Raw genomic sequence first — 22801 nt, forward strand, 5'->3', positions numbered from 1 at the left:
TGCGCGCCAACTGTCAGTCGAACCACGAACTAGAACTGCTATAACCACGCGCCCTCTAACGCAAGATTTTAATTTTTTTACGACTTTAAATACAGCTAACTAATGTCGTACACTAAAGTAATACCAGGTCTAGTCAGGGCAAATTCTGACAACATCAAGAGAATATGCTTGTCTCAGGGGAGATTTCGGTCCACGATCGCATCCAAGCAACGTAAGGAGGTTGAAGGAGGGAAAGAAGAGCAGCAACTTGTTGAGTGCACCGTGGTGAAACCTGTTAAAGCAGACCTCATCAGCCAAACCAAAAATAACACCGCTGCTCAAACACGGAAGATCGCAATCGACTTTGATAATACACATGAAGCGTATAAAAGTAAAGATAACATTGAGCTGCTTAGAAGTCTGTTGGTCTTCAAGCTTTGCACATTCGACTTCCTCGTTGACAAGAACAAGGAGGTAGGGACATTCTTTTGATGAGATTGTTTTTGCTACATTGTGGTTAGTAGTAATTGGGTGTGTTTAGTAGAACTATGATAAGTGATAACATTTCTGACTGTCAAATAGCCATTATTCATAAACACGAAACGGCATGTTAACAAGGGTCCAGGGATTCTCACAGTAAAAAAGCTCAAATTCACTACTTTTATTCACTTGCTTGCGCTGACCTCATATTTTAGCCTGCCTTACGCGCGACCCACGTGACTACATAGCGAGCAATACAAGGATGTAGCGAGGCCAAGTACACCTGACTGCAGTGTGCAGTTCTGCGTGGGGCTCAATGTGGGCGGAGGCCCACGTTTGACCCCACCCACCGGTGTTTTGTTTTGCCCATTTGAGGTTTGACAGACACTGAATACAAACACACATGTTTGTGCAAGGCATCGTAAGAAATATTATATAAAGTGGTACCAGCACATGTAACACATTTTGGTTCATGCTATATTTGAGACAAGCTACTGATATTGTTGCATTGAACAACAGACTTGTTATGTATGTCATGTACTGGTAAAATTGTGTTGATAAATGCTAACTTTGTAATTATATTATTTCATTGAGCATATAGTTACTACCTATCCTGATTTATAGTGCCTTTTATTTTCCTCATGAGAATGGAGACCATATAGACATACTGACAAGCTGAATGTGCTCTGTACATGAAGTTATACCAGCTCCAGTGAAGAGATCAGAGACTCGGGTGACTTCTACGTCATCTTTACTAAACCACATAGCACAGTCCCCCTGTTGAAGGGCCTCTGGGTGCTGATGGTATGTCAGGTGCTTCAGAAACTGTGGTCTGTTGATTATTGTTGCCGTGCAATAGCAACAATGAAAGTGTGTCGTATTTCTACAACTGAAGCCACACTTTATGATTGTGAACTCTGAAAGAGAGGAATAACAGTAAAGTAACAAGTTATACTATTAAATTAAATACACTGATGTAACTGAAAAAATAGGGCAAATCAAAAAACGTGAAAGTCAAATATATTCAATAAAGAAAGAAATAGTACCTCTGTGCCTCACTGAAGCAGGACCTTTGATGTGGTTGTTAACCTTATATTGTTCAGCCGTATATGTGCAGAAGGGGCAGTGATGAAGTTGACTGCTGCTGCATTTTTTTTTTTTTGGGACTCTGGCCCTCCAATAACACACTAATGTGCCTCTATACATCAAAGAAAATAAGCATAGACATAAAAGGAATGATAATTAGAAAGGCATAAAATAAGCAATAGGCATTTCTTTACAGTATTGTATATACTATGTGTAGGCTGTGTAGACTCGCTATGTGTAACTTAGGCAATGGCCGTCGGCAACAAACACAACAAGGCATACATTGAAGAAACACAGAAGATCAAATTCGATTACATAACTGTACATGTAAACCTAGGCTTACTGCTCAAGTAGGCAAATTTGTCCAAATAAGATTCCCTCGTAAGCAATTAGCTAGGTCATGTGCCAAAGGGTGCTATTGCTAATTAGATAGCTCATGTGCAAATGGATACTAATTAATGCTATGCTAACATCGGTGCGGTAGTTGGTTATATAAGAATATACCACTGCACTGGTATAACATGAATATTACAAAGTGCATAATGACAGTCTCACTTACTTCCATGGTTTATATTTTTATCCATGTAGGTTAGGTTCGATTTAAGATTCGCTTTCGTTGACGTTGACACCTCTGACGTGAACCTCAACTTGGGTGACCTTGAAGGAGACGGGAAGGGTTCGGGTTAAACGCGTTTGACTCCGCCCACATTGAGCCCGGACCCGAATTTCACACTGCAGTCAGGGGCTTCTCAGAGAGGCTGGTGTTCGCAAGACTCAGGGGCGCAACTTTGGTTTTAGAAGTGGGGAGGACACTTTTAAAAAATATATATTTTTTAAAGACCCCAAACAGCCTACCCGACCACTCTGAGGCGTCAGAATGGTCCTAAAGCACACTGACACCTCGTTTTGTATCACATTCCAATGATAAAACTGGGGGGACTAAAATTATATTTCAGAATAGGGGGGGGGGGCGTCCCCAGTTAAAGTTGCGGCCCTGGAGACTACTCATATTTAGCCTCACACTGAAGTCATTTACCATTTTCTTTAAAGGACAACCAGGGCTACAAGTATAACACAAATAAACATTCACGAGTTGACAAATGTCAATATCTAAATAAGGTCCACCAATCAAAAACCTGATTTAAAAAAATAAAAAAAACATGAATAAGAATGCTGTCAGTACAGAAATGGTTTGGTCAGTGGGAAATGAAGATCCAACTAGTCAGTGACAACTGTGTGGAGTTTGACAGCAACTATGTGAGCTTATTATAGACACTATGTCCTGGGATTTCCTATGGTCTTCTATGTAGAAGAACCCCTTGTCTTATAACAATTATTGTGTGGCTTGTGATGTCATAATAGTTTTCAGCTCAAACCGTTTGGTTTGTTTTGTGAGGAGAACCGTCTTCAGGATTCGCCATTGTCTCAAACACCACTCTAGCTCAGCACCCAAGTCTGTAGCTCAAGAGGCACAATGTTCAAAGGGGTTAAAAGCACTAAATGACGCGTTTCTGGGACCAAGCATTTCCAGGTGTACAAGTAGCTTTGGCTTATTATCATACCATTTGCATTGAATCTTATATTTTTTATTTTACCTTTATTTAACTAGGCAAGTCAGTTAAGAACAAATTCTTATTTACAATGACACCCTAGGAACAGTGGGTTAACTGCCTTGTTCAGAATGACAGATTCTTACCTTGTCAGCTCAGGGATTCGATCTAGCAATCTTTCGGTTACTGGCCCAACGCTCTAACCACTAGGCTACCTGCCGCCCTAAGTGAAAGTTAAATGTGCATTGCACATGAACCTAAGTGCTTTTCTCAGATCAGGTCCTGGGTGGATAAAATTAATAATAATCCCCAGTTTACAATTGGCTCATTCATCCCCCTCCTCTCCCCTGTAACTATTCCCCAGGTCGTTGCTGCAAATGAGAACGTGTTCTCAGTCAACTTACCTGGTAAAATAACGGTAAAATAAAATAAAAATAGGCCGGGACGATACCAGTATCGTGATACTTGTAAGTATCGTGGCAAGGAAACAAATCGCGAAGCAGATTTAACTTCTGGGAAACAGCCCTAATGTTGGAAAAAAACAATTACAGTTGAAGTCAGAAGTTTACATACACATAGGTTGGAGTCATTAAAACTTGTTTTTCAACCACTCCACAAATTTTTTGTTAACAAACTATAGTTTTGGCAAGTCGGTTAGGACATCTACTTTGTGCATGACACAAGTCATTTTTCCAACAATTGTTTACAGGCAGATTATTTCACTTATAATTCACTGTATCACAATTCCAGTGGGTCGGAAGTTTACATACACTAAGTTGACTGCGCCTTTAAACGGCTTGGAAAATTCCAGAAAATGATGTCATGGCTTTAGAAGCTTCTGATAGTCTAATTGACATGTGACGAAAGAAAAAATGCTGAAATAAATCATTCTCTCTATTATTATTATTCTGACATTTCACATTGTTAAAATAAAGTGGTGATCCTAACTGACCTAAGACAGGGTATTTTTACTAGGATTAAATGTTAGTAATTGTGAAAAACTTGTCATCCAGAGTTACATTTATGTATTTTCCAAGCTCTAGCTCACAATATTTTAACATACAGCAGGTTTTTAAAGGACCAAAGACTTTGATCTGCTTTGTGTTTTAATTTTCTACATGGAAAAAATATTGCGATACTGGTATCGTCACAGCCCTACAATTTTTAAGGAACACTACTCGAGCTGGGGAGTTGTGGGTCTAACTCAGTTGATTGTTTCCTCTGTCTCAGTTGATGGACCTCACCAAGAAGGTGTTTGGCAAGCGGCTGTTTGAGACGCTGATGAAGATGACGTTCTACGGGCAGTTTGTGGCTGGGGAGGACCACAACTCCATCAAGCCTCTGATCCATAAGAACCAGGCCTTTGGCGTGGGGTCAGTCCTCGATTACAGTGTGGAGGAGGACCTGACGCAAGAGGAGGCAGAGAAGAAGGAGATGGAGTAAGTAGTCTCTGTTATCCCTAGTCTGTATCTCACAAACCCGGCCTCTATAACTCTAATAAAGGATATAGGGCTCCACACTTCAAACACAAGCGTCAACATTTTCTAGTTTCATAAGTTATTGATTAGGAATCATTGATTTATTTATAGCTATGTGCTATGGAGTGAGATGCCTATATTGCTACTTCAGTGGCAACTATGTAAACATGTTATTCAATTGACCGACGGCAAAATGCCACTGTCAAAATCACCCTGTCTGATCCTATACTACTTGGCAAGGTTACGGCATGCAGTTCCATATGTTGTACTTTTCTCTGATTTTACTGTAGGTTCTCCCTGCTATGTCTGTCTTTCTCCCTTTCAAACCCACAGCCCTACTCATGTTTCATATTCATTAAAACCGGTGTTTACAACTTCCCACCATAAAACATTTTTCTTGCGTCACTTTCAGTATCTGACGTTGCCCAGCAATACTCAGACACAGTTGGTCAGTTCAGACATACCCCTCTCGCCAGATTTGTTGAGTTGAAGGAGCACATTTATTCCAGTCCCTTTGAGAATGCCGTCACATGAGGTGGATTGAGACAAGCCAGCCGTGTTGGGTAACTTGACGCAGCCTTTCAAAGGAAGCCCAGGGAGTGTTATGTAATGTGTTTTGGAAAGCAGCCCTCTCATGTTTGGTCAGGGATTTTCTTACAGACGGGCTATGAACACATTCAAGCTGAACTAACAATCGGAATACTGAAGCGGGGCCACTGAATGGTTCCAATTAAAGTGTACATTTGAGGACGGGGCTTGAGTCCAACAGAAATACGTAAAATGTTAACAAATGGTATATTTTGTGTTACATTGATGCATACCGTTTATGCATACAAAGCGTGCATTTCGTTATTAAAAAGATGTTGCAGTAAACATGTGAATAAAATCCTGCTGTCTCCATCAACTCAACCATAAGGAAATGTCCATATATGACAGTATTGGGGTCTACAAATCATTGCAAGTTATGGAACAGCCTAGAGAAGGCTGTGTACTAGGTGGCTCAGTATTTTGGGTTACCCATCAGCCAGCTGCCTCCCTCTCCATTTCCCCTGGGTTGTTCTGATGTAAAATAATGATTAGGGAAGAGTTGCTGCATAGCACCTTTAGAGCCAAGCTACACGGATGGAATGACGCGAAACATCCTCTCCTCTCGTGTTAATAATTGGATGTACCAGGGTGAAGGATGACTCATATTCGCTGGAATTGTTCAGACAAGTAAGGCTTTAACACCCCCTTAACGTGATGAATGTCCGTCCGTACAGGATCAACCTTTTGTGAATTCATCATTGTGGGAGTGCACCAGAGTTCCGGTCAACCTTTTTTTTTGTTTAATTAACGTTGGCAAAGGGCATGCTTTGAGTTTCAGAAGTCTATGGCTTCCAAACCTCCAGACTCAACTAAAGGATGTTCAAATTTCCATTGAGATTGTAGAGTTCAGCCTGTGCAATTATTTATCCCCAGATAACATTTAGTGATGGTGCAAAAAATAGATAGCTACATATCGCAATATTTTTGGGGGACAATATTATTTACACTGAGTATACAAAACATTTTTCCATGATATAGACTAACCAGGTGAATCCAGGTGAAAGCTATGATCCTTTATTGATGTCACTTGTTAAATCCACTTCAATCAGTGTAGATGAAGTGGAGGAGACAGGTTAAAGAAGGAGTTTTAAGCCTTGAGACAATTGAGACATGGATTGTGTATATGTGCCTTTCAGAGGGAGAATGGGCAAGAGAAAAGATTTAAGTGCCTTTGAACAGGGTTTGGTGGTAGGTGCCCTGACAAATTGAGGCTGTTCTGGGACCAAAGGGTGTGTAACTCAATATTAGGAAGGTGTTCCTAAAGTTTGGTATACTCAGTATAGATATTTGACTCCAAGTATCGATTGTGGAAAAATAAATATTACAAATAACATGTGTTACTGTAGGACCTACAGTAACACATACACCTACAGTGTAGGTAGAGCTTGTCGGATCTACTTGCGCCAAAACGCTGATAGTTTTTTATCCTATAGCTTGTTCTCCCTCTTTTTAAATAGTGAGCCAACATGTTTTTTCAGCACTTTTATTTCCCTTACTGATCAAAACCTGTTTTCTTATGCTCTCTCTTGTTCCTCTGCAGCAGACATATAGTGAGCAATATGCTTGGGACAGCAAATCAAAGTATCGAATGGCAATACATATAGAATCGCAATACATATTGTATCGGCGCCTAAATATTGTATCGCGAGGTCCCTGGCAATTCTCAGCCCTAATAACATTGAGCGATGTAGCCACTGAGACAACAAATAGCTCAAAGAGATCAATTCAGTAATGTGCTGATGAGAGATCAATATCCTTCATTTTATTCAAACTTGGGTTTTAGAGTGGTGGATCTAGACTGGATTAATTTAGGCCATGTGTGATGCACTGAGGTTTTGAAACAGCCCCCCTTGTGACTCACAGTCAGCACTCTGTTATCAGAAGTCCACAACAGCACAAGAGATCAAATAGCAGGACATTTGTACTTCTACCTAACGTTAGGCCCCCTGTGCTGCCATGCGTCCTGTTTATAGCACAGTCAACATATTGGCACACACACTGGATAGGTTGTAAAACGCTGTGCTCAAACTGATATTAACAGCTCCTGCATGGGGAGCCTGTCACAAGACTTGATAATCTTTAACGCATGACCTTGAGTTATGAAATTCTAACTCCATTTTAAGACCTCATCTTACACCCTATCTACGTACTTCAACATGATGTCCAACATCTTATATGGTACTAAACACCTGAACACTTTTACAATTATTATTTGCTGTTATAGTAGCGGTGGCAGACCGGCATTGATATTAGACGTAATAGTGTTATTTCATGTTAATTTGATGTTTCATCGGTTTCAGCTCCTGTGTGTCTGAAGCTGAGAAAGAAAGTCCAGGTGTGTATTTGCTGGTGGAATGTCAAAAGTTTTCATTTACAGTACTTTAGGATTGACTTGTTTTTAATGTGTACTTAATTTGTTGCAGTGCCAGCTGGAGAACACTTTGTAATGCAGGAACATGACTACAGTAAATGTTACTACTTGACAGAATTGTATTTATTTCTGGTGCATCAAGCAATCTGGTTGGTGGATGTGGGGGGTGTGAAAGCAGCGGGGGTCATATTGCCAAATGTCTGTTACTTCAGCTGTGTGTTCTGAATGCTAACCTCCTGGGTCTATGCCAGCGGTCATTTATGGGTTGATATAGGACTCTAATAGCAGGTGACATGAGAGTTTGCATGGTTGAGGCAAGTGGTTTCATCTGGATTTACTCTTGAGGCTAGGAGAGGGGTTAAAGAGGGCAGATATGCATGTTAAGTTAGAGTGAAGCTGAAACCCTGGTTCATGTCATGTGTTGCATGTTTTGGGGCCCTGAACTTAAATGTATGTAACTCTCCCCCCATGTATTTTTTTCTGAGTGGCACTAGATATCTAAACATCTATTTTCTTTGACTTCTTTTGACGAATTGTCCACATTTCCAAAAATGGGATGGTATGCATATGAGTCAGTCTTTATATTAAAGAAGCACAGTCCTGCTCATGCATGTGTTTATGCTGATATATGCTAACACTGATGTCACTGTTGCCACACGTTCTAAAGAAAAAGATGTTCAGGTATCTGTGCCAAATTAGACCCGCTGTAGATGATTTAGACGACGGTGGTGAGGGTCATTCCTATTGACACTAGGCTACTCCTGTCCTTTCCTCCCAGTGGTCGGTGTGGCTACTCTAGTCTAGAGGAAAGTCTGGTCGCCTAGATAGACGTCTCATGTTGTCTTCTGACTGTAGGCGTTGACCACCGTGAGAAGAAGTACAAGGCCCACCGTCAGTTTGGGGACCGTCGTGGGGGCGTGGTCAGTGCCAGGACCTACTTCTATGCTGACGAGGCCAAGTGTGACGCCCAGATGGAGACCTTCCTGAACTGCATCAAAGCGTCAGGCGAGCACACAATACAAATGCAGTGAATGCATCAATTCAGGCCATTTTTCTAAACGTCTTTGAAAGGTCAAACTAACAATCCTTGAAAGGTCAAACTCATTGCAGACTCTTTGCAGATGTTCTTCTATCATGTGTAATATGATTCTTATGATCTGTTATCAATGATGTTGTTGCTGCACTAAATATTATGTTTTATCTTCATTATTCCTCTCAGGGGGGGCATCTGTAGATGGATTTTCTGCCGTTAAGATGACTGCCTTGGGCCGCCCACAGTTTCTGGTGTGTAAGACACTGCCTGTTAGACACCCCTTTTTAGCCCTTGATTTAACATTGGCAGTGATCGTGACAGAGTCCAGATTTATTTGTAAAAAATGATGACCTTTCTGCTTCTCCCCTCTCCAGCTCCAGTTCTCAGAGGTGCTGGTGAAATGGAGGAGGTTCTTCAACCTCCTAGCAGCACAGCAGGGAAAGTCTGGCATGGATGCACTGGAGCAGAAACTGGAACTGGAACAGCTGAAGGTGCGTATCGCCTGGAGCAACACTCAAAGTGGAGATGTGACTGAGTTCAAGCAGTTTCCCAGCTTAAAAAGCAGATTCCCAGCTACTGAAAAGACTCCCTAGCGCTAACAGACTTGATTTCTGTGACAGCCCGTATGGTTTCTTTGAGACAAAAACACCCGTGGGGGAAAAAAATGCTAGTGATTCCTTCTATCCTTAATGTTTCATCAGTAATAGGCTAGTTATTGAAATTATTCAAAAATGTTGTTTCCCGTAGGAGAGTTTGACTAAGCTGGGTGTTGGAAATAAAGACGAGATTGAGAACTGGTTTACTGGAGAGAAACTGGGCTCATCAGGGTAAGAGGTTAAACTCACCTGGAATGCATCATGAGCACAAAGTCTATCTACTATACAATGGAAAGGATGTGTGTACAGGACTGGATTTGACTTTGAATCTGCCATTTTCATCATGTTCCCCAGAACAATAGACCTCCTGGACTGGAATAGCTTGATCAACGACAGAACAAAGATCTCAAACCTGCTCGTCATTCCCAACGTTGAGGTGAGCTAGCCACATATTACACATTTACATACATATCCTTACAATATTTAACATGCGGCCATGCTATCCACCTGAATTTGTTTGTACACAGAGACTCGAAGTACAAGCACAAGTCCATTCATCCATGCAGATTGTACATACATTATATGCATGCATACATGAATGCATTTTGTAGTTCAAGTCAAAGTTTACTCTTAATGAAATGTGCGTTTCCGCTGGTCTTCTAGAATGGTCAGCTGGAGCCTCTGTTGAGGAAGTTCACTGTTGAAGAGGAGAAACAGATGAAGAGGATGCTGCAGAGAGTGGATGTTCTGGCCAAGGTAAGGCGATTCTAAAGTTCAATATAGGGCACTGTTGCCAAACACGGTTTTACAATTCAACAGTTGGTTAACGACAGTATATTGACCCAGCTGTTCACATATGAATTGGGTCATGGGATGCAGTACATCTCACATGTTACGAGAAACCTCAGTGAGCAGGCCGTACGTTAGTTTATTGGAAATAAACCTTTTGGCAATAGTTTTGTTTGTCAGATTTACTAACTTCAAAAAAGAGTAACGCAACTTCAGCAATGTCGTCATTGTTGGGTAAGGTTTCAGCCCACTCTGTTTGAATTATAATTGCCCTCCTCCAATAGGAGCAAGAGTCTACTTCTATGACGTGTTGTATCCAGAGTCTGTTTGCTCTGAAGTGAGTCTCTATAGATACAAGTAATAGCTTGGTCCCTAGATATTACGTTATCATGGCTGTACTAAAGGCAACAGTAGATTGCAGTGGCCAAGTGCCTCCAAATGCTCAGCAACAGAAAAGAAGGCATAGCATGACCACTGAAATGTTTCAAGTGATCCAGACAAATGACCTCACTTTTGTGTTGAAGTAAAGCACCATTTGTATCCCAGGAGATACCTAGGGTTAAAGCTGACTATCAGCGGAGGTTAAGACAAGGCTGCTGTTGCTTCTCATATCCCAGCATGCGGTGGACAACGGGGTGAGGCTGATGGTGGACGCTGAGCAGACATACTTCCAGCCGGCCATCAGCAGACTGACCCTGGAGATGCAGAGACTCTTCAACAGAGAGAAGCCCATCATCTTCAACACCTACCAGTGCTACCTCAAGGTGAGTCCTCGACACCCCCCCCCCATCTCTGGTTGTTGTTCATCTTCATGGAAAAATGTTCCTTGCATTTTTGTCAAGCTCGGGACTGTTGGGACTACATGTACAATCTCATAGATTATGTAGCGTAGGGAGGCCATCTGTCTGTGTATGGACTTGTCATGCCCCTAGGAATAGAGGAAAACAGATTTCATAACCCCTTTCATAGTTAACCCATTAAAGCCTTCCGTATTTAACCTATAAAAGACCAACCTACTATATAAACCTTTTAAACCTGCTATATCCATGTTTATGCTGCATCTTTGTAGTTGTATAAGATGTGTACACATAAACCTGATATGAACATATTAAATGACAATAACATGACTGTGTTACTCATTTACCCTTTATAAGAGATGTAATGGACACTCAGGTGATTTGAATGGCAAGATTAGTGTTGTTAACCACAGCGGTATATAATTGTGTGACCTATTATGACTTATACAGGAAGCGTATGACAATGTGTCTGTGGACGTGGAGCTGTCGCGGCGTGAGGGCTGGTACTTTGGGGCCAAGCTGGTTCGCGGAGCCTACATGTACCAGGAGAGGAGCAGAGCGGAGGAAATCGGTTATGAGGACCCCATCAACCCAGATTACGAGGCCACCAATAGAATGTACCACAAGTAAGGCCCCCTAATGTGCTCCGGTGTGAAGTTGCCCCTAAGTACAGATCTAGGATCAGCTTCCCACCCCCAATCTTAACCATTAGTGTGGAAAATGCCAAACTGACCTAAGTTTAACTTCACCCTACTCCCAGTGGCGTTCTGTGTGACTTTAGTAACTTGGTATGTACTTGTTTGAATAGGGATATGCATTATGTGATGAAGTCATATCAGATCACTGGATTAGCTGAAGTTCATTGTCTCTTCCCTGATCCTCTGAAGGTGTTTAGAGTTTGTGTTGGAGGAGATCGACAACAACAGAAAGGCTAATGTCATGGTGGCGTCACACAACGAGGACACTGTCAAATTCACCCTGGGAAAGTAAGGCCAGCCTCTGGGCTTTATTCAATCAAGAGGCAGTTAGACTCGTTTAGGGTAGGACGTGCATCAGCTAGTTAATTCGTACATACATTTTGTTACACAAAACACCAAACCAATAGTGACACAACTTCATAGAAAGCACATGTATTATATAAATGCTTACGTCAGTGAGGTGATGTTTATTATTGAGTAGTGTTGTGTTTTTTAATATTTGCAACCCATCTGTGTTGTTTTGGCAGGATGAACGAGATGGGTCTGTCCCCCACTGAGAAAAAGGTCTATTTTGGACAGCTGCTCGGCATGTGTGACCAGATAAGCTTCCCTCTAGGTACAATAATATCAACACGGTACTGTAGATTGTTGCTGCATAGTCAATGGGTTTATTGGAGATGAAGATTTATTGATTGGCATTTTGGTTAGGAATCTTCTGAGAGAAATCGTCAGAGAGCTCTTGAAGGCAAGCCTCCTTTAGGCCTCCATACCACAGACTCAACTATAGATGACTGTGAAACTAACAACAACTTCAGGATCTCACTCAGTCACCTGATACCATACCATAGTTCTCCTTACACATTTGGTTGTTATATATATAATATTGCTTTCTATTGTTTTGCAAAATTAGTTTAGAAACTAAAACGTTTAGACAAAAATAACGCGTGTTTTTTGTGCTCGTGTGAAACAGATTGCCTGTTGTTGTAGCTTCTCCAGTCATGTAACATGTTTCACTCTCCGTCTATGAGAATAGGCCAGGCTGGATTCCCAGTGTACAAGTACGTCCCCTACGGCCCAGTCAACGAGGTCATCCCCTACCTGTCTCGCCGTGCCCTGGAGAACAGGGGCTTCATGAAGGGATCCCAGAGGGAGCGCAGCCTGCTGTGGAAGGAGCTCAAACGCAGGCTGCTCAACGGACAGATCCTCTACAGGCCTGTGTACTGACTGAGCTGACTGACTGAGCTGCCTGACTGTCTGGCGCACCAGCACTCTGCCCCTTTAAAACATTCCAGTGTCTTAACTGAACCTGCCCTGGTTACAATGGAGGAACCCTAACTGCCACTTAAATGGAATTTTCACATAGTCATGCACTGATGTCAATGGGAGACTAAAGTGAAAATTTGACTTACAGTAAGTGGAAGTTAGTGTTTACCCCTGTGGCTTTAGAATGTACTGTAGATAGGTGTGTCTAGTACTGAGATATGATCCTAATGCCAAGTGACCCTCTACCTACCTTTTGCTCTATTTATTGCTGTTGAAAGTGTCCTTATTATATACGATGATGCATATCCACTGCTTTTGTCATGGTTCAGTGGCTTGCGAAAGTATTCATCCTATTTTGTTGCCTTATAACCTGGAATTAAAATTGATTTTTTTGGGGGGGGGTTGTATCATTTGATTTACACAACATGCCTACCACTTTGAAGATGCAACATTTATTTTCTTGTGAAACAAACAAAAAAAACAGAACTTGAGTGTGCATAACTATTCACCCCCTCAAAGTCAATACTTTGTAGAGCCACCCTTTGCAGCAATTACAGCTGCAAGTCTCATAGGGTATGTCTATAAGCTTGGCACATCTAGCCACTGGGATTTTTGCCCATTTTTCAAGGCAAAACTGCTCCAGCTTCTTCAAGTTGAATGGGTTCCACTGGTGTACAGCAATCTTTAAGTTATACCACAGATTCTCAATTGGATCGAGGTCTGGGCTTTGACTAGGCCATTCCAAGACATTTAAATGTTCCCTTTAAACCACTCAAGTGTTGCTTTATCAGTATGCTTAGGGTCATTGTCCTGCTGGAAGGTGAACCTCTGTCCCAGTCTCAAATCTCTTGAAGACTGAAACAGATTTCCCTCAAGAATTTCCCTGTATTTAGCGCCATCCATCATTCCTTCAATTCTGACCAGTTTCCCAGTCCCTGCCGATGAAAAACACCCCCACAGCATGATGCTGCCGCCACCATGGTTCACTGTGAGGATGGTGTTCTCGGGGCAATGAGAGGTGTTGGGTTTGATCCAGACATAGCGTTTTCCTTGATGGCCAAAACGCTCAATTTTAGTCTCATCTAACCAGAGTACCTTCTATTTGTTTGGGGAGTCTCCCACATGCCTTTTGGCAAACACCAAAGGTATTTTTTTATTCAAGCAATTTTTCTGGACACTCTTCTGTAAAGCTCAGCTCTGTGGAGTGTACGGCTTAAAATGGTCCTATGGACAGATACTCCAATCTCAGATGTGGAGCTTTGTAGCTCCTTCAGTGTTATCTTTGGTCTCTTTGTTGCCTCTCTGATTAATGCCCTCTTGCCTGGTTTTGGTGGATGGCCCTCTTGGCAGGTTTATAATGGATTTAATGGTGCTCCGTGAGATGTTCAAAGTTTCGGATATCTATTTATAACCCAACCCTGATCTGTACTCCACAACTTTGTCCCTGACCTGTTTGGAGAGCTCCTTGGTGTTCATGGTGCCGCTTGCTTGGTGGTGTTGCAGACTGGAGCCTTTCAAAACAGGTGTATATATACTGAGATCATGTGACACTTAGATTGCACACAGGTGGACTTTATTTAACTAATGTTACTTCTGAAGGTAATTGGTTGCACCAGATCTTATTTAGGGGCTTTATAGCAAAGGGGGTGAATACATATGCACAGACCACTTTTCCGTTGTTTTTTTTTAACAAGTAAAAAAAATATATATATATATTTTGTAAATGTCCATTACATGATATCCAAATAAAAATCAATTTAGAACACAGGTTGTAATGCAACAAAATATAAAAAATGCCAAGTGGGGTGAATACTTTTGCAAGGCGCTGTATTCGGTGGTATTTTTTTATGTAAATAACTTATCGAGTGGTCGTATTAGTTTAACTGTAAATTGATTAAACTATTTGACAGATTTTTTCTGGATTTATGGCTCTTTAATGTGTCCATTGTCTTTGTGTGTTTCATTTCATGTTCAGAAACAGTTTGTTTTGTCAAAATGGAGTTGCCTGTTTAGAGATTCTCCGGTACTTACACTATGCACATGGTCCTATGTGGCTCAGTTGGTAGAGCATGGCGCTTGCATCGCCAGGGTTGTGGGTTTGATTCCCACGGAGGACAAGTATGATAAATGTATCCACTCACAACTGTAAGTTCTGGATAAGAGTGTCTGCAAAATTATGTAAATGTATCATTTTTAGCCAGTAGTTCTGAAAGTAGCGCACACAAGTTAATAGTAGTCCCTGAAAATGGTATACTACGTCAGATGCAGTGCATTCGGAAAGTACTCAGACCCCTTCCCTTTTTCCACATTTTGTTACTTTACAGCCTTTTTCTAATTCCAAAACGTTTTGGGACACTAAAGTCCATGGAGAATAAGAGCACCTCCTCCCAGCTGCCCACTGCACTGAGGCTAAGAAACACCAATGATTAAATCCACGATAATTGAGAATTTCAATAAGCATTTCTCTACGGCTGGCCATGCATTCCACCTGGCTACCCCAACCCCAGCCAACAGTTCTGCACCCCCTGCAGCAACTGGCCCAAATCAGCTGGGCTAGACAATCTGGACCCTCTTCCTAAAATTATCCACCACCATTGTTGCAACCCTATTACTAGTTTGTTCAGCCTCTTTCATATTGTCTGAGATTCCTGATGATTGGAAAGCGGCCGCGGTCATCCCCCTCTTCAAAGGGGGAGACACTCTAGACCCAATCTTTCACAGAACTACACTGCTCAAAAAAATAAAGGGAACACTTAAACAACATAATGTAACTCCAAGTCAATCACACTTCTGTGAAATCAAACTGTCCACTTAGGAAGCAACACTGATTGACAATACATTTCACATGCTGTTGTGCAAATGGAATAGACAAAAGGTGGAAATTATAGGCAATTAGTAAGACACCCCCAAAAAAGGAATGGTTCTGAAGGTGGTAACTACAGACCACTTCTCAGTTCCTATGCTTCCTGGCTGATGTTTTGGTCACTTTTGAATGCTGGCGGTGCTCTCACTCTAGTGGTAGCATGAGACATACAACCCACACAAGTGGCTCAGGTAGTGCAGTTCATCCAGGATGGGACATCAATGCGAGCTGTGGCAAAAAGGTTTGCTGTGTCTGTCAGCGTAGTGTCCAGAGCATGGAGGCGCTACCAGGAGACAGGCCAGTACATCAGGAGACGTGGAGGAGGCCGTAGGAGGGCAACAACCCAGCAGCAGGACCGCTACCTCCGCCTTTGTGCAAGGAGGTGTACTGCCAGCACCCTGCAAAATGACCTCCAGCAGGCCACAAATGTGCATGTGTCTGCTCAAACGGTCAGAAACAGACTCCATGAGGGTGGTATGAGGGCCCAACGTCCACAGGTGGGGGTTGTGCTTACAGCCCAACACCGTGCAGGACGTTTGGCATTTGCCAGAGAACACCAAGATTGGCAAATTCGCCACTGGCGCCCTGTGCTCTTCACAGATGAAAGCAGGTTCACACTGAGCACATGTGACAGACGTGACAGAGTCTGGAGACGCCGTGGAGAACGTTCTGCTGCCTGCAACATCCTCCAGCATGACCGGTTTGGCGGTGGGTCAGTCATGGTGTGGGGTGGCATTTCTTTGTGGGGCCGCACAGCCCTCCATGTGCTCGCCAGAGGTAGCCTGACTGCCATTAGGTACCGAGATGAGATCCTCAGACCCCTTGTGAGACCATATGCTGACACATGCACATTTCTGGCCTGCTGGAGGTCATTTTGCAGGGCTCTGGCAGTGCACCTCCTTGCACAAAGGCGGAGGTAGCGGTCCCGCTGCTGGGTTGTTGCCCTCCTACGGCCTCCTCCACGTCTCCTGATGTACTGGCCTGTCTCCTGGTAGCGCATCCATGCTCTGGACACTACGCTGACAGACAGAGCAAACCTTTTTGCCACAGCTCGCATTGATGTGCCATCCTGGATGAACTGCACTACCTGAGCCACTTGTGTCGGTTGTAGACTCCGTCTCATGCTACCACTAGAGTGAAAGCACCGCCAGCATTCAAAAGTGACCAAAACATCAGCCAGGAAGCATAGGAACTGAGAAGTGGTCTGTGGTCACCACCTGCAGAACCATTCCTTTTTTGGGGGTGTCTTACTAATTGCCTATAATTTCCACCTTTTGTCTATTCCATTTGCACAACAGCATGTGAAATGTATTGTCAATCAGTGTTGCTTCCTAAGTGGACAGTTTGATTTCACAGAAGTGTGATTGACTTGGAGTTACATTGTGTTGTTTAAGTGTTCCCTTTATTTTTTTGAGCAGTGTATATCAATCCTACCCTACTTCTTAAGTCTTCGAAAGCCAAGTGAACAAACAGATAACCGACAATTTCGAATCCCACCGTACCTTTTCCGCTGTGCGATCCAGTTTCCGAGCTGGTCATGGGTGCACCTCAGCCACACTCAAGGTCCTAAACGATATCATAACCGCCATCAATAAAAGACAATACTGTGCCCCCGTCTTCATCGACCTGGCAAGGCTTTCGACTCTGTCAATCACCACATCCTCATCGGCAGACTCAACAGCCTTGGTTTCTCTAATAACTGCCTCGCCTGGTTCACTAACTACTTCTCAGATAGAGTTCAGTGTGTCAAATCGAAGGGCCTATTGTCCGGATCTCTGGCAGTCTCTATGGGGGTGCCACAGGGTTCAATTCTCGGGCTGACTCTTTTCTATGTATATATCAATGATGTCGCTCTTGCTGCGGATGATTCTTTGATCCACCTCTACGCAGACGACACCATTCTGTATACATCTGGCCATTCCTTGGACACTGTGTTAACAAACCTCCAAACGAGCTTCAATGCCATTTAACGCTCCTTTCGTGGCCTCCAACTGCTCTTAAATGCTAGTAAAATGAAATGCATGCTCTTCAACCGATCGCTTCCCGCACCCGCCCGCCCGACTGGCATCACTACTCTGAACGGTTCTGACTTAGAATATGTGGACAACTATAAATACCTCGGTATCTGGCTAGACTGTAAACTCTCCTTCCAGAGTCACATCAAGCATCTCCAATCCAAAATTAAATCTAGAATCGGCTTCCTATTTCGCAAAACAAAGCCTCCTTCACTCATGCTGCCAAACATACCCTCGTAAAACGGACTATCCTACCGATCCTTGACTTCGGCGATGTTATTTACAAAATAGCCTCCAACACTCTACTCAGACTGCAGCCAATTTGCTATCACAGTACCATCCGTTTTGTCACCAAAGCCCCATATACTACCCACCACTGCGACCTGTATGATCTCGTTGGCTGGTCCTCGCTACATATTCGTCGCCAAACCCACTGACTCCAGGTCATCTATAAGTCTTTGCTAGGTAAAGCTCCGCCTTATCTCAGCTCACTGGTCACCATAGCAACACCCACCCGTAGTACACGCTCCAGCAGCTATATTTCACTGGTCATCCCCAAAGCCAACAAATCCTTTGGCCGCCTTTCCTTCCAGTTCTCTGCTGCCAATGACTGGAACAAATTGAAAAAATCACTGAAGTTGGAGACATATCTCTCTCTCTAACTTTAGCATCAGCTGTCAGAGCAGCTTAGCGATCGCTGCAGCTGTACACATCCCATCTGTAAATAGCCTATCCAACCAACTACCTCATCCCATTTTTGTTTTTCTGTTATTTTGCACACCATTATTTCTCCTTGCACATCCTCATCTGCACATCTATCACTCCAGTGTTAATTGCTAAATTTTAATTACTTCGCCACTATGGCTTATTTATTGCTTTACCTCCTTACTTCATTTGCACACACTGTATACAGATTTTTCTATTGTGTTATTGACTGTATGATTGTTTATCCCATGTGTAACTCTGTGTCGTTGTTTTTGTTGCACTGCTTTTCTTTATCTTGGCCAGGTCGCAGTAGTAAATGAGAACCTGTTCTCAACTGGCCTACCTGGTTAAATAAAGTTAAACATTTTTTTATAATAATTCTAAAACTGATTACATGTTTCACATCAATCTACACATGGTACTCCATAATGGCAAAGCAAAAAACAGTTTTTTAGACATTTTTGCCAATTTATACAAAATACACAAATACCTTATTTACATAACTATTCCGACCCTTTGCTATGAGACTCGAAATTGAGCTCAGGTACATCCTGTTTCCATTGATCATCCTTGAGATGTTTCTACAACTTGATTGGATTCCATGTGTGGTAAATTCAATTGATTGGACATGATTTGGAAAGACACACACCTGTCTATATAAGGTCCCACAGTTGACAGTGCAGACACCAAGCCATGAGGTTGAATGGATTGTCCATAAAGCTCAGAGACAGGATTGTGTCGAGGCACAGTGGCCTCCATCATAATTAAAGTGAATAGGTTTGGAACCACCAACCACCAGATGGCTGCCCAGCCAAACTGAACAATCGGGGGAGAAGGGCATTGGTCAGGGAGGTGACCAAGAACTCCATGGTCACTCTGACAGAGCTCCAGAGTTGCTCTGTGGAGATGGGAGAACCTTCCAGAAGGACAACCATCTCTGCAGCACTCCACCAATCCCGCTTTTATGGTAGAGTGGCCAGACGGAAGCCACTCCTCAGTAAAAGGCACATGACAGCCCGATTGGACTTTGCCAAAAGGCACCTAAAGGACTTTCAGACCATGAGAAACAAGATTCTCTGGTCATGTGATTTGTTCACATGTGTTCATATATGTCTGAAAACCATGTGGTTTTTTTCATCCGTCTTTCTTTTGTAGGGGCATTGAAGATAGTGACAGTCTTATTTAGATGTTCTTCAATTTGTTTAAGGAATAAGTAATGCCAATGAGAAAAGTCCTGTGCATGTTATTCTTGAGTTTTGCAATGTTTGTCGCTGATATTAGTTTGAGAGGTCTATCAACATGTTATCTTAATGCAAATAGCCTTTTTAGAAAGGGAAATTGCCACGATCGTCGTATTGTGGAAGAGAGGAGGACCAAGGCGCAGCGTGATAACAATACATCTTCTTTTATTGAAAACGAAACGAAGAACACTTTACAAACTAAACAAAAAACAACAAACCGACGAACGTGAAGCTATATAAACAAATAGTGCTGACACTAAACACTACACATAGACAATCACCCACGAACTACCTAATGAATATGGCTGCCTAAATATGGTTCCCAATCAGAGACAACGATAGACAGCTTTCTCTAATTGAGAACCAATCTAGGCAACCATAGACATACATACACCTAGACTGAACACTGCCCCATAAACATACGAAACCCCCTAGACAATATAAAACACATACATCCCCCATGTCACACCCTGACCTAACTAAAAAAATAAAGAAAACAAAGATAACTAAGGCCAGGGTGTAACAGTACCCCCCCCCCCCCCCAACGGTGCGGACTCCGGCCGCAAAACCTGATACAGAAGGGGAGGGTCCGGGTGGGCCTTCTCACGGCGGCGGCTCGGGTGCAGGACGTGGACCCCACTCCACCATAGTCAATACCCGCTTTGGTGGTGCCTCTGGAGCGGGGACCCTTACCGCGAGTCCCGGACTGAAGACCATCCTAGAGGGCGCCACTGGATGGAGGGGCAGCTCCGGACTGAAGGGCGGCTCCGGCAGCTCCTGACTGGCGGGCGGCTCTGGCAGCTCCTGACTGGCGGGCGGCTCTGGCAGCTCCTGACTGGGGGGCGGCTCTGGCAGCTCCTGACTGGGGGGCGGCTCTGGCAGCTCCTGACTGGGGGGCGGCTCTGGCAACTCCTGACTGGCTGGCGGCTCCTGACTGACGGACGGCTCTGGCGGCTCCTGACTGACAGACGGCTCTAGCGGCTCAGGACAGACGGGCGGCTCTGACGGCTCTGGACAGACGGGCGGCTCAGACGGCGCTGGGCAGACGGGTAGCGCAGGCGGCGCTGGGCAGACGGACAACTCAGATGGCGCTGGGCAGACGGGCAGCGCAGGCGGCGCTGGGCAGACGGGCAGCGCAGGTGGCGCTGGGCAGACAGCATATTCTGGCCTGCTGAGGCGCACAGTAGGCCTGGTGCGTGGTGCCGGAACTGGTGGTAACGGGCTAAGGACACGCACCTCAAGGCTAGTGCGGGGAGCAGCAACAGGACGTGCAGGACTCTGGAGACGCACAGGAGGCTTGGTGCATGGTGCCGGAACTGGTGGTACCGGGCTGGAGACACGCACCACAGGGTGAGTGCGTGGAGGAGGAACAGGGCTCTGGAGACGCACTGGAAGCCTGGTGCGTGGTGTTGGCACTGGTGGTACTGGGCTGGGGCGAGGAGGTGGCACCGGATAGACCGGACCGTGAAGGCGTACTGGATCTGTTGAGCACCGAGCCTGCCCAACCTTACCTGGTTGAATGCTCCCCGTAGCCAGGCCAGTGCGGGGAGGTGGAATAACCCGCACTGGGCTGTGCTGGCGAACCGGGGACACCATGCGTAAGGCTGGTGCCATGTACACCGGCCCGAGGAGACGCACTGGAGACCAGATGCGTTGAGCCGGCTTCATGGCACCTGGCTCGATGCCCACTCTAGCCCGGCCGATATGAGGAGTTGGGATGTACCGCACCGGGCTATGTACACGTACAGGAGACACCGTGCGCTCTTCCGCATAACACGGTGTCTGCCCGTACTCTCGCTCTCCACGGTAAGCACGGGGAGTTGGCGCAGGTTTCCTACCTGACTTTGCCACACTCCCCGAGAGCCCCCACCCCAATACATTTTTGGGGCTGCCTTTCTGGCTTCCAGCCGCGCTTCCGTGCTGCCTCCTCATACCACCGCCTCTCGGCTTTAGCTGCCTCCAGCTCTTCACGAGGGCGGCGATATTCTCCAGGTTGTGCCCAGGGTCCTCCACCGTCCACAATTTCCTCCCAAGTCCATGAGTCCTGCGATCGCTGCTGCTGCCTTTTATCACACTGCTTGGTCCTTTGTTGGTGGGTGATTCTGTCACGATCGTCGTATTGTGGAAGAGAGGAGGACCAAGGCGCAGCTTGATAACAATACATCTTCTTTTATTGAAGACGAAAACGAAACGAAGAACACTTTACAAACTAAACAAAAAACAACAAACCGACGAACGTGAAGCCATATAAACAAATAGTGCTGACACTAAACACTACACATAGACAATCACCCACGAACTACCTAATGAATATGGCTGCCTAAATATGGTTCCCAATCAGAGACAACGATAGACAGCTGTCTCTAATTGAGAACCAATCTAGGCAACCATAGACATACATACACCTAGACTGAACACTGCCCCATAAACATACAAAACCCCTAGACAATAAAAAACACATACATCCCCCATGTCACACCCTGACCTAACTAAAATAATAAAGAAAACAAAGATAACTAAGGCCAGGGTGTGACAGAAATATCTAATCTTTTATGGTATTGATGAGAAGATGGAGCTCATGTATTGTCAAATGATAAGCAGTGCTTAGTTGAGTTATAAGTTCAGTTGTTGTTGCCTCAACTGTCATATCAATTCAATTCAATTCAATTCAATTCGCTTTATTGGCATGACATAACAATGTACATATTGCCAAAGCTTATTTACAATATAAAAATGAGAATCAAAATGGTCAACGGGACAACAGTAACAACAATAACTAAGTGTCAAAATAACCATACATTCAACAATAACAATAAACATACAGTAGAGTACATGTGCAGGTTGATTGGTCTGTCAGACACTGTCCCTCAACTTATGGCAGGCAGCAATGTAGTGCGCTGCCAACCCACAGCTCTCTGCGTCCTCCCCCAACAGGACGGGTAGCCTATCCTCATCAGAGAGGTCTTTGAAACCTTGAATAAGAGTTTCAAATTTGGGGAAATGACACTCTCTAATTGTTTTATATTTTTTACATTTTGTCAGGAAATGCAGCTCCGTCTCAGGTTCTGCTGTTGTGCAGTGGTTGCACAGCCTTTCCTCTACAGGGAGCCAGGTTTTCCTGTGTCTACCCTTCTCAATGGCAAGGCTGTGCTCACTGAGCCTGTACTTTGTCAAGGTTTTTCTAAGGTTTTGATCAGTAACCGTAGTCAAATAGTTAGCCACGGTGTACTGTCGATTTAGGGCCAGATAGCACTGCATTTTGCTCTGTG

The 22801-nt window shown here is 44.0% G+C and overlaps 1 protein-coding gene across 2 annotated transcripts; it reads left to right on the top strand.

Moving 5' to 3' along the window:
- The first annotated feature begins 5 nt into the window (after positions 1–5).
- On the top strand, positions 6–14620 carry LOC129818632 (proline dehydrogenase 1, mitochondrial-like). 2 transcript variants are annotated; one of them, XM_055874717.1, is made up of 14 exons: positions 6–453; positions 4326–4534; positions 7462–7496; positions 8388–8537; positions 8752–8816; positions 8940–9056; positions 9313–9392; positions 9516–9597; positions 9825–9917; positions 10568–10714; positions 11198–11373; positions 11635–11733; positions 11973–12061; positions 12479–14620. In XM_055874717.1, the coding sequence occupies exons 1-14, from the start codon at positions 103–105 to the stop codon at positions 12667–12669; spliced, it is 1884 nt and encodes a 627-aa protein (XP_055730692.1). In that variant the 5' UTR covers positions 6–102; the 3' UTR covers positions 12670–14620. The 2 variants fall into 2 exon arrangements, with proteins under 2 accessions (XP_055730692.1, XP_055730693.1); XM_055874718.1 differs by lacking the exon at positions 6–453 and adding an exon at positions 3495–3513.
- Positions 14621–22801: the final 8181 nt, after the last annotated feature.

The sequence above is a fragment of the Salvelinus fontinalis genome, chromosome 21, assembly GCF_029448725.1.
Source record: "Salvelinus fontinalis isolate EN_2023a chromosome 21, ASM2944872v1, whole genome shotgun sequence".
In the NCBI taxonomy this organism is placed as follows: Eukaryota; Metazoa; Chordata; class Actinopteri; order Salmoniformes; family Salmonidae; genus Salvelinus; species Salvelinus fontinalis.

What these genes read in the sequence shown, in the direction of transcription:
- LOC129818632 (XM_055874717.1), top strand. Translation starts at nt 103, where the DNA reads ATGTCGTACACTAAAGTAATACCAGGTCTAGTCAGGGCAAATTCTGAC. An exon ending in TCGTCATTCCCAACGTTGAG is followed by an intron (nt 9,598 to 9,824) that starts GTGAGCTAGCCA and finishes CTGGTCTTCTAG; the next exon opens with AATGGTCAGCTGGAGCCTCT. An exon ending in CCTACCAGTGCTACCTCAAG is followed by an intron (nt 10,715 to 11,197) that starts GTGAGTCCTCGA and finishes TGACTTATACAG; the next exon opens with GAAGCGTATGACAATGTGTC.